Consider the following 12,364-nt stretch of genomic DNA (forward strand, 5'->3'; position numbering starts at 1 on the left):
GGACTTCCATTCCCTCTGAGCAGGTAGACTGAGCTACACAAAGAACAGGGAATTAGGAGCAGGATCTGGGTATTCCTTTCTGGTTCAAAAAAAGTAGAGAAAGAATACACATACAACTCTCCCATTTAGTGACTCATATTTCTTTACCTCTTTAGCATTATGTTCCCACTTTTTTTTTACTGGCTCCTTTCTAAAATTCAAAATTCTGAATAAAAAATATGTCCCGCATCTTGCCACAACCTTCTGATTCTCAATGACAAATGATTTTCACGTTTCCCATTTTACTCTGTGAGCATTTCCAAATCCTGGTTACAGGGTTGCCCCCCCCAAAGGCACTGATGCTTGACACACTTGGGGCTCATCATACTTTCTGCATCATCACCCTGACCTACAGGTTGTTACAGCAACCCCTGAAGTGTATCCACTAGAACACTAGATTGCTCATAGGCATTATATGAGAAAACAAGGATTCTGTGATCAAAGATGTTTATTGAAATACAGATTTTAAAACGTTAACATGTCTCTTTCCTACAAGACCTCTCAGAGCTTTTAATATGCAAACAAGCCTACCTGTGAACCCCTGATAAAGACAGGGAGTATTGAGAGGCATCTCCTTCCTCCTTGATGACAGAACCCTTTCTATTTTTGGTAGAAAATCTGGCGGGATGAATGTTTAAGGAAAATCTGGAGGGATGAATGTTTAAGGAACATACCTTGGGAAATGTTCTACTAGACTTACCAGGAATATATGCTTATAATGTATATAACTAAAACAGATAAAACACTAATTATATTAGTAATATCATGAATCCTTTTTTTCTTTCAGCTACCATGATAGTTTAATATCTTGCTTTCTTTTATTACTACTGGAAAGATGGGCATGTTGAATTATTTTGTAATGTTTTACAGTTCTATGAATTATGCTATATATAGCATATGGATACTGGTCTTCAGTAAATTGCATCTACTTGTGAACTAAACATTGATATTATTCTGTCTTTATGCCATTGTCTAACTTTGTAAAAAATAAAATAGAAATCAAGGTGCTTCATAAAAGGAGCATCTATTTTTAAAAATTCAGTTCTGGTCTAGGTGTGTTCAGTGGACTTCTTTTGGCACCAAGCAAAAGCCAAAACAAAAAGCCCTAATAGCAACTATAGAAATGGGGACCTCTCTTCTCCCTCACACTAGATTCCTGTTAGGTGTCAAAGCAAATTGCACTGGAACTCAGAAGATTCCTGGAGGCCCTGTGGCCCTGCGCCTCCTTGCTATGCATAGTATTTCTCATGTGAAGAACACTGTGGTTGTAAATTTCTTGAGTGTCTTATCAGTATCTTCCTACTGAAAAGCTCAAAAAACACAAGCAAAAAGCCACTTGGAGAATGTATAAGCTGTGTTTGAATGTTCTCACAAACAGCCACAATGCAGGTTGAAATTACCTGGGGTATTAAGCATAGCAAACATCCACCTTGTAGGCCATTTGCTTTTTTTCTCTACTGACACATTTAGAAAGACGTGCTTAGGCTGAGAACCATAAAATGAAAACACAGAATAACTCAAGTCATTACTTTATATGCTGTGATTATCACACTGATAAAACATTCAGAAAGTGATTTACTGCAGTGCATGATACTGATCCATTTTGCATTCTCCCAATTATCATTTTTACTACCATACCTGATTATTCAGGCCTGTAGCTTAGAGCATTCCAGCAAAAAGGTGCCCTTGTAAAGCTAGTTAAAAAAAAGGCCAAACTTTTTTTTAAAGCAACTTCCAAGTATTTTTACTATAAAATAAGAAAAGTGAGAGAAAAGTTTGCAAATTGAACAAGTACACAGCTCCCTGAAAGCACAATGAAAACTATGCAGAAAAATTTTTGATTAGGCTCTATGACTGCGCCAGGCTCCAAACAAGTGGTTATTCTGTTGTGACATCTGCCAAGTAATGCATCCATTGTTCTCTGGAATTTAATTCATTTTAAATTACTCCATCCAAAATGATAAAACATGAGACGTGCTACACTCCAGGGGTAAAATGCTATGATTGTCTTTAGTGTGACCACACTGTTAGCTCGAAAGCAATACAGTCTTTTCTAATTACACCTCATTATTGTCTTCTGAAAAACAGCTAGTTCTGAAAATATGAGTGAAATCTTGTCAAATTGAAGGATTGGGATAAACAATCTTGACTACTCTGGTGTGACTGCAAAGTTGGCAGAGCTATACGCAAAGAGTTCCCACAAGTAGAGCAACAGTCTTTGGAAACTATTTTCAAAAAGAGAAACTCTTTTCAAAATTAAAAGCAGCTTGGGATACTGGTTTACGATAAGATATAGTTTAATATATGTATCAGTAGAGTGAAAAGATTATTTTACTGTTTAAGGACTACTGTAAAAATGCCTCCAAATCCAAAACATTATAACTGCCTGTCTAAGAAGTACTGTGAAAGTTCCTAAGAATTCTATGTGGTTGGAACACTACCGCCTGGAAATATTAATGATCAAGCATGGGGGGGGGGGGGGACCCAACGTGAATTTCAGAAGAAAATACACACACATAAGAATTCATATGTCCTATATGCCACATATTTAATATAAACCTTTGAAACAAGTTCAGATGAAATAAAAATCAAAGTTCTCAAAAAAGGTGAAAGATTAACTTAATCCCCCCAAATTCCCCAAACATCAATATATCTTGTTTATTTCTATGAAAAAGTATGTCTTCAAACTGCTTAAATGATATGATAGGATATACAAACCAGTTTTCAAATAATAAAGCCAGTCATCTTGCAATTTTAAGAAATTAGGTAAAAGGTATCATTAGACACATTACACACATGCACACACACATACACCCACATGCACACCCATGACAAATTTTGACCTCTCCTAAAATAAGTACAGAAAGAGCATTAAGTGCTGCCAGGAAGGGACACTGTGTCACCCTTCCCTGCAATCCAGGTAGTTTCCTTTAATCCAATAGCAAATCTGGGCATATTTGAGAGGGGTGATTCTAACAGCCACATTGAAATCCTGTGGAGAACCATTCATGTCCACCCACTGGTGCCCTGAAAAGATGCCAATAATTTTTCGCTCCCACTTCTGCTGCTGTCTCTTCCACATCCTCACGTAGACCCCTGACCCGCTGGCCCCGGGTTGGGCATCACATTGCTGGTAGAGCAGGTCGTAGGTCTCGTCTTTGACATCACAGAAGCGGTACACCAAATTGCCTGGTCGGTCATTGTCATAACCAGAGAAGTGGATTCTGCCCCCTGGCAGCTGTTTGGCAGGAGGGCTCACCCCAATCTTCATGAACTTTCTCTTGTGAGGTTTTTTGAGTTCCAGCAGGGCATAGTCGTAATCCATGCCAATGTCATTCGCATTGCCCTTGATCCAACCCTTGGGCACATGGGTGCGTTTCACCCGGATCCACTGAAATTTCATCTTCTCGGGCATGGCCAAGCTCGAGTCATTGGCCCCTCGACCGTCTTTAAATTTGGGCTTCAAAAAGCCCACTCGAAGTTTCTGAGTTCCTTTCACATAGGTTTTTCCATCATGTATACAGTGGGCAGCCGTGAGTACGTGTTTCTCTGCCACCAGGGTGCCAGTGCATCCTGTAGATAACTTTACAGATGTTGAGAAAGGGTAGTTGAGCAGGAAGTCCTTCCCAAAAATGCTGAACCTGCTGTCATAGCCATAAATCTGCCGTTTCCTCCGAGACCTTCCCGATGACTCTGAGTCCTGGTGTTGGGCCCCACGTCCACCACCACTGAGGATATAAATGCCCACTTGCGTCTCTGTGCGGCTGCCATTGGCATAGAGCGTTTCGTAAGACAGGTATTGCTTGACTTCTTCATAAGTGGGCAGTGGGGTTCCCTTATGACACTGGGGTCCACAGGAAGAGGTCACTTCCAGTTTGGCTTCAGCCCCAAAGTCTGGCTTGGCTAGGTTGAGGGTGGACTGGGGCAAGATGATGGGAAGTCGGTAAGCAGGCCAAATGGGTTTCCACAGGGCACCATAGGATCTCACCTGCCCGACAGAACAGAGCAGGAGGAGAAGGAGGAGGAGCAGGAGCCCGGGCATGCCCGCCATGCTGAGCACCATTCTGTAGAAACAAAGACAAGCAGGTCAGGAGCACAAGGGCTGAGCGCTACAGAGGGATGAAGCCAGCAGCATGCCTGTCATTGTTTCTAAGTCTGTGAACCCTCCTCAGGAATCAGGGTGTGGAGAGGAATCCTTAGATAATGGTCTCACTTACAAAGCAAGGTCTTGACCTTGGGGCCATTCCTGTGGCTGGGTGCCCAATCATTCCTTTCTATGTTTAAGACGCCCTACTGATGTCCCACTGCAGGGCAGCAGGCTTACAGCCATTAGTACCCAGGTGAACTGCTCGACCAGCCCTGATTTCCATGTGATTCTGAGCCTTCTTTGCACTTGATTCTAAACCTTATCCTCTCTGACCTTCCTGGTCACTCTGCCTTTCTTTCTTTCTTCCCCTTTATTCTCATTATAACACGTACTTGGAAATTTTCAGGGCAACTTGCTCACTTAGAGGGTAAATTTAAATTACACAGCTTACTGAGTGACTGAGGCATCAAGGAGGGACAGCTGCATGTTGTCACTTACTAGGACTCCTATGGCTTCTACATGATGGAGGCATTCAGAAGAGGATAAGATACATACATACATATATACATATTTTTGTTTTGTTTTGTTTTGTTTTGAATTTAGAACAACCTTTACTATTATATATTTAGTTTCAGAGATCTTGTTAGAGGCATCTAACAAAATATTCCTTCTTCCTTTGGATGATGTTGTACACTAACAGGATCCCTGTCAAGATCTAAAGCTCTGATACTGCACCATGTATAACATTATGACTATTACTGTTGGTTACTTATTCAGGTGCTTATATCTGTGTTCTCAGCTGGTCTAAATGCCTTGAATTTGGGACGATGCTAGCACTCAATAAAGACATATTGAATGAGTGCTTGTATTAATGGAAGATTGAATGAATGGTGTTGTTCAAAAAACACATTTGTTGAATGATGCATGCTGGCGGCTAATGACAGAGGTATAGCAGATGACATGGTAGCTCAGAGAAAGGGAATGAAGTCAGTCGTGGGGGGTAAGAACAGGGGAGGCATTCCAGGGGAAGTGATGCTTGAGAGGGGCACTGAAGTTGAAAAGTTGTTAGCCTAAGAGAGAAGGGGACACTTCAAGAGAGGGAACAGCAATCTGGGTAAGGGCACAGAGATGTGCAATAGAGGGAGTCATGTCAGGAATTATACTTTGTTCAGCAAGGTTGGAGCAGAGGAAGTGGTGGGGCCAGCAGGCAAGAGCTGGATTACGAAGGACTATGTGTATGAGCAAATGAGTTTGGATTTTACCCTGAGAGGTATGTTTGAAGACTCAGATCAATCATCCCACAAGGAAAACAAGAACAAAGAAGATTGGAAGTGCTTTCTTAAATGCCTAAGCATCGGGTGGCTCTGATTTTAAATCTTCTGGTTCAAGAGAAGCTGACTCAGCAGGTAGGGCAATTCATTACGAACACCCCAAAACAAGGACAAGGAGGAGGTAGGTCTCAAGAGGCTACTGGGACACAGCAGGAGTCAGGAGGAAACTGTTTCATTATTCTTCCTTGAGGGTACAGACCTGCTGGCAAGTTTTGGGTGCATTTTGTTCTCTTTTACATAAAACTGGAAAATCCCATTGATCTGATCACTGACCAGCTAAGCATGCCAATCCACATTCTCAACATCTACACACTGTATTTCTAAAATATGTGTGTGCCTCACCCACCTCTGGGGTCTTTTTGCTTGACTCTTTCTCTTGGATTCCACTCAGATTCCACTGTCAGGGAAAATAAGAATAGCAAAAGAAGGAAATGAGTTCTTAGAAATGCCAATTCCATGGGACTTCCTGATTTCTTGGATCCCTTCTTCTTCCCATCTTTCCAAATAGGAAGGATCCCTAGGCTCTTTTGTGGAAATACATTTAATCATTTCTTTAAATCCTTGAAATCATGGGGTGCATGTATATGTGCACACACATATGTTTGTACATGCTTGTTGGGGGTATTGTTGAGACTAAAGTTTCTAAGTGGACTAGGGAGGGGATGCTAATGCTAGCAGAGTCCGCCTTTCCAATAGGGAACTTGGCAATAGGATAAACATGGTGATGACAACCTTTCAGGAGATCTGTAGGGCATGGTTCTGTGTCTGACGATTCCCATCTACTGGGTAAGGACTCAGACCTTGGTCTTTTCTAGGGCTTGAACAGCCTTTTCTCTATGTAAATTGCTGTCTAGGTGACTAAATGCCCCACTTAGACCAGAATCCATGCCAAGTGTGACATGTACTAGGAGGAATCATGTATCTCCTACATGGCTGTATCTTGGGCCCCAACACATCATCTCCTCCTTCCTTCGACTAATGCGGTGAATGGTGAGCAGCAGACATGTTAAGCCAAGTTTGACTTCAGCTTATCTTAAGAAAGAAAAGGCAGAATCCAAAGGTCCAAGCTGCCAAGTGTTCCTGACTTTAAAATATGATTCAAGTGGGGGGAGAAAGTAGGAGATGAAATAGTATTATACTATGTATTTTCATAAGTTGAAGATAATATCTCCAGTGCGTATGAAGAACATGCTAGTTAGTATATCCTCATAATATCATCTAGAACATGGATCTTATAATTCCAATCTGAAATTTGTACGGTAATTTGATCCTGGGAATACCAAGTTTGAATTATCAACTGCACCAAAACTGTTCCAGTGGTATCTGTCTTCAACTTTATCCACTTATCCAAAAATTGAAATAGTCCATTGGCAAAGGTATCAGAGAATAACAGGAAAAAGCTGAAACTAGTGCAAACACACTTTGAAAAAGTCCATCTAGGAATCTTGTCTTAATGAATTAACCCCCGTCTCAGGCAAAATGAACTCTAATTTCAATTTTCCAAGTGCTTTGCCTGTATAGTAAACCCCTGTTTATTTAAAAGAATACTCTGAAAGGCCTTGAAGCATGCCTTATTTCACAAATGCCACCATGGCATATCTTTTTTTTCTTAATCTGCATTTCAAAAAGAAACAATGTTTTTAGAAACCAGTTCATGAGAATGACTGGGTAGGGAGAAATGGAAACAGTCTTTCTGGGGGGTGTGAGCGCTGAGCAGCCAGATAGGGTCTCTCACTAGCCACAGCCTCACTCCAGCCTCTCAATAGAGAGGATCAAATTTATTCTTTAGCAAAAGGACAGATGACTACATCCCATGAACCTTTGGGATCACTTACAAATCACAGAATGCTGTTCAAGAATGCTAAAGAGTCTACTGCATGATAGAATATTATTAATTCCAAGTTCTTAACAATTTAAATTCTGGTCATTTAGCCAGCAGTGAAGAAGTCAGCCATCTATGAGAAAAGGACTGCTAAACCAACAGGGTAGGATGAAGTTTTAACCTCTTAAAATAAACTATTTGGATACTTCGAAAGCACTAATTCCTATTAGTCTGCAATGTTGCTTACAAGTTCCCTATATTATTACTTAAACTCTATCTATTAACTTGTATGATAAGACCTTGTTCTGACAACATTATATATCTTGCTTAAAGTTTCTATGTGACTCTGAAAGTTATAAAATTGCATGAAAAAAAGACTTTAATTCAGATTTAGAAACTAATGCAGGTCAAATTACTACAAATTGATTAGGTTTTTAAATACCTGATCAGAAATTGGGAAATAAAGCTGTGTGTTCTTAGGTCCTCAAATGGTTTTAAACTAACATCTATATTAACGTTACAAGCTTCCTAAGTTGCACACTGCTTTACCAAATGTTTATTTAGGGTGGTTTAGAAATTGTTCTGAATAGCTAACCAGACGATCTCTTTAACTGGTCTTTTCAGGTCCAGGATTCTCTAATTTTATAATTTTCCAGGATCACTAAAATCTTGGTCAGGGGCTATGTTATTTACAAACAGTGTCTGCACTGTCATTTACAGCTCAGGAGCGTTTACTCATGGAATCATGGAGGGTGGAGGCACAGGGGAAAAGAAGAAGAAAAAAATTATCATGCTAAACTCTTACTAACTAGGAGACAAGATTTCCCTGACCAGTCTGCAGAGGAAACAAAGGACTCCAGCAGAGGGCAGCTTTCAAGAACTGAGTGGAGGGATGGTTGGGTGTGAATGCTCTTGAGCACAGGTCCCAAGGAAAACTGTGAGAGGGAAAACAACCCTCCTGTCCATTAAGGGTCTTTCCTGAGGCATTCACACACCACCCTAACTTGTCCCCATTAATAACACAACTGATGATAACTGTGATGCTTTAAAATTAGGTCGGTGACTTTGCATTAATTTCTCAACTCATCTGATAACGGAATAATTACCCAGGAGACAAATTGTTGTTTCCATTCTTATAAATTCTAGGTAAGCCTGTGCTATGCCCATTTAAGTGTGCTTAAACATAAACACTCTAGGATGTAAACAGATGTAATAGAAACATTCAAAATCCCACAGCTGAAAAGGTAACTAATGGGTTACATAACTACAAATTCTCTCCCACCTTTACAAATGAATCACCTATCATGATAGAGCTGTCTGGAAAACTCACACTTCAATAAAGGGATGAAGACTTTCAAATCTTATCCTCATGATATCTAAATCTGGATGAAGAAAATTTAGGTCTACGTTTCATTTCCAGGAGTAAGCCTTTGCAAGATGAAGATCCCTCATGTACATAAATTATCTTTTAAAGTTTCCAACTAAGTATTTTCATGCATCACTTCACCTAAATAGCAAAGCAGAATGGAAAATTAAGGTAAGCAAATATTTTTTCACCATGCTTAGTAATACAGTATTCCTTTTCCAACTCCGGGTATCTGACTCACAAGAAGTTTACAGATTCCATGCTCCATCACTCAGTATGAGCCACCGTCCTGCTGTCCACTGTCTAAAAATATTTTATGAGGCTGCTGCCACTTCATAAGCCCACTAATAACCTTACAGTGGAGGGACTTAGCACATTATCAGATGTGCAAACAACAATAATCTCTGGAGACTGGGCACTGTGACTACTATCTCTTGTTTTGCACCATAGTTTTCAAAACTGCAACAACACAGGTCTCCTCAAGAGGGCTAGTGTTTGAGAGAATAATTTAACTCCTATAGCAAAAAAGTGCTGGGAGGGAAAATGTAATCCTTAGGACATATATTCTCTATTGTACAATGTATGAATTCCTGTGACCACTATAAACAGTAATAACAGGAAAAAAACAGCAGAAAAGCTTGTGAAGATATAAGTTTTGGACACCATGTGGAAGGATAACAAAGGGTCTTCCATGGAATCTGTGGCCAGGGATACTGAACAGTGAAATCATACTAATACCTAAAACAAATACCTAAAAATGAACAAAGCTCTGTGAATACTCTGCAGTCTGGCTTGCTCTCATTTTCCTGAGTCACAGAACCTGTTAAAGCAAAACAGACCTAATCATATAATGGCTTAAGAATTTCAGTCTTGTACAGGAAACTGCAGGGCACTTACAAGTCCAGCCACCTTAAACACAATTTTGTGGTCAAATGAAGTTTAACTACTTCTCTATCCGATTTTAGGCAAAGTGAACTACCCTAGTGATCCTGGGACAAACCTGGCAGCAGAACAAGAGCAGAGTGCATAAAACCATCAATGGTGTGACCATGAGAAATGAATTCCCTGGAGTCAGTGGGAGTTATGCATGAATAATGCCTGGTGGATTAAACCCTAAAGGATATATGTATGAGAAAAGATATAGGGGAGAACCTGAGACTATTAAACACTGTCAACTGGGGCCAACTATGTTCTCAGACACACTAATGGGCACTTTGGCACTTATACTACAGAGAGAAGAATGCACCCACATTCACCATCTACCTGAATAAGCTGTCACTGTTACAAAAATGAGATCCATATTAGTTACCTTGGAAAAAATGTTCAGGTTTCCAGATCAGGCACAGGAAAGCACGACAAGTTACTTCTTAACTTTATTTAAGCGGGAAAAATACAAGTGAAACAATTTATTCATATGTAGATGGTGTGCATATTACTACAAACATTTTCACAAGTAAATGTAGTGGCTTCTGTGGCATTTCTAAGTTCTTTTCCCCCACTCACCTCCGATCCGCTCCTAAGACTTCTTGAGAGACAGTTAAAGTCTTTTTTAAACGCTCTCATGCAGAAGTAGGTTCTTGAAACAACGTGCAATAAATATCCTGACATTAATTTGGCATACGAATTTTGGCCACAGCTGACTTCAACTATAAATACAACTCTTTCCCACATGGCGACATGAAGAGAAATCTGGCACTAGACTACCTGTTCCTAAGGAGCGCACAGGGACCCCTCAAGTTCCCTCTCAGGAGCTGAGAGAAGCAAGATACCAACACTGATACTGAGCAACCCGGAGCTTTCCATCAGCCACGGGCTGTTTCTGAATTCTCATGGGTGTTGCCCAATGGGAATAAAACAAACAGGATTTTTATCAGCCGCTTTCTCATGAGATGCTGAAAAGCCAACCTAATTTGTATTCTGGAGGGGAGTGGTGGTGTTCCTTTATCTAAACAAGTCTTCTCCCTCTCCTTTCAAAAAAACTTTTATTTAAAAGTTAACTCCAGATGAACGCCCACAGGCTGAAGAAGAAATACATGTTTCCAACAACTGTGGATAGTTCAGACAGCAGTTTCTGGGTTTAACAACCCACGGGGAAGCACACGGTCATCAAATAAGACTCCAGAGAAAAGATCCTATTCTCCTACCTGTATTTGCTGTACTTTTCTTGCTTGCTAAGGTGTGTTCACAGTCACGTGCCCAGGGTTAAAAATTAATACTCAGAACTTGATGGAATCACATATATGCAGAACTCAAGGAAAATAAGGTGCTGTGTGGAGGGCATGGGGGTGTTGCCATCGCCCCAGCAGCAGGACAGCTCGCCCAGGGTCGGCTCCTTCTTTACTCCCCCCCAGCACCCCGAATCCAAAATAGCAGTTTCAAATCTTGTTTCCCCGTCGGCTTCATGGGTGACACTGCGTGAATCCCAACACCCTGCGGCCCCTGCGTCTCTCCAGGGCTCCTTCCGGCCCCCGGTCCCAGCCCTCGAGCCCCGAGGCGGCCCGGGCGAGGTCTCCGGTGCCCCCGGTAGCCCGCAGTCACCTCACCCCGCGCGCCCCCGGCCCTTTGTCCCGCTCGTCCCGGCGCCTCGCTCCCCCGGCGCCCCGGAGGACGCCCGCGCCCGCGCCCGCACTCACCCGCGCCGAGCAGCCCGCCCGGGCCGCCGCTCGCTGCGCCGCTCAGACAGGTGTGGGCACCGGGAGGACGTGCGCGGCTCCCATGCCTGCCCCGCGGCGCGACCGAGTGCCAGCGAGCGGGCGAGCAGCGCCGGCAGCGGGCGGGTCCGCCCCCCGCGCCTGCCTCCCGAGGCCCGCCCGCTCCGCCTCCAGCCTCGGGGAAGCCGCGCGGCCGCCGCCCGCCCCACCGCACACGGCCCGCGCCCCCTCCCCTCGCCGCCCGCCGCCCGCCGCCCGCCTCCGGCCCGAGCGGGGCAGGGCAGCCGAGACGGACTGCGGCGGTGCGGCCCCGCGCAGGTGGGCCCCGGGCGCGGCGACACTCGCCTGTCGGGGCCTCTCGGCGCCAGCCAGCGCCGGCTCTGGTGGACCCGCGCGCCTTCACCTTGGAACACCGCGCACCCCCGGGGCCTGGGTCCTTCGCTGCCTGGAGTCCGAAGCCAGCTAGCAAAGATGAGGGGCTCCCCAAGGGCGACCCTCCCAGCCGAGAATGGGGACGCGGGCCACACCTGGTGCATGGGGAGCCCCTGGGCAGATTTGATGAGTTGCCTCACAACCTGTGCGTCCCCCACCCGCATACATTTTGAGCGCTTTAAGGTAATGACGGAGCGAGCCCCTTCCGGCTTCACCCAGTGTCTCAGGTGCCTCCAAAGAACAGAATCCTGCATTCTGGTGGCAGGACCACACATGCTTTGCAGCCCCGACAGCACCCAGTTCGGTGCGTGAGGCCCAGAGTGGCGGCTTGGTACGTCTGAAGGGCGGGCTGACTGGGGAGACTTCTGGCCCCACTTCTCTACTGGGGCACCGGCTGGTGGAGCCACCTCCTCGTCCGGTGGGCCTGCTTTCCCGAGTCACGCCAAGCGGTCCACAGCTCGGCTGCCTCTCCTAGGCAGGCCAGTGACCTCGCCATTTAAGGACCTAGTGCTAAAGCGTTCCCATTCTCTCCCCAACACACCAGTATTTAAAATAGATTACTATTTATTGAGCACCTTCTGTGAACCAGCTTTACATAGAGGCTGTTGTGGTGAAGAAAATGCGGAGCTGACCACC

General features: G+C 43.7%; 1 protein-coding gene across 3 annotated transcripts; it reads right to left on the minus strand.

Annotated features, from left to right (window-relative positions):
- Window positions 1-469: 469 nt before the first annotated feature.
- Window positions 470-11,420, minus strand: PRSS23 (serine protease 23). Of its 3 annotated transcripts, XM_063094016.1 has the most exons (3): window positions 11,279-11,420; window positions 5,804-5,854; window positions 470-4,103 (listed from the first exon to the last, which is right to left on the minus strand). In XM_063094016.1, exon 3 carries the CDS (start codon window positions 4,100-4,102, stop codon window positions 2,939-2,941), a length of 1,164 nt encoding a protein of 387 aa, XP_062950086.1. In that variant the 5' UTR covers window position 4,103; window positions 5,804-5,854; window positions 11,279-11,420; the 3' UTR covers window positions 470-2,938. The 3 variants fall into 3 exon arrangements, with proteins under 3 accessions (XP_062950086.1, XP_062950085.1, XP_062950087.1); XM_063094015.1 differs by lacking the exon at window positions 5,804-5,854 and having other exon boundaries at window positions 11,279-11,419; XM_063094017.1 differs by lacking the exons at window positions 5,804-5,854; window positions 11,279-11,420 and adding an exon at window positions 9,955-10,016.
- Between the last annotated feature and the right edge of the window lie 944 nt (window positions 11,421-12,364).

Source organism: Cynocephalus volans, chromosome 4 (assembly GCF_027409185.1).
Source record: "Cynocephalus volans isolate mCynVol1 chromosome 4, mCynVol1.pri, whole genome shotgun sequence".
Lineage (NCBI taxonomy): Eukaryota > Metazoa > Chordata > Mammalia > Dermoptera > Cynocephalidae > Cynocephalus > Cynocephalus volans.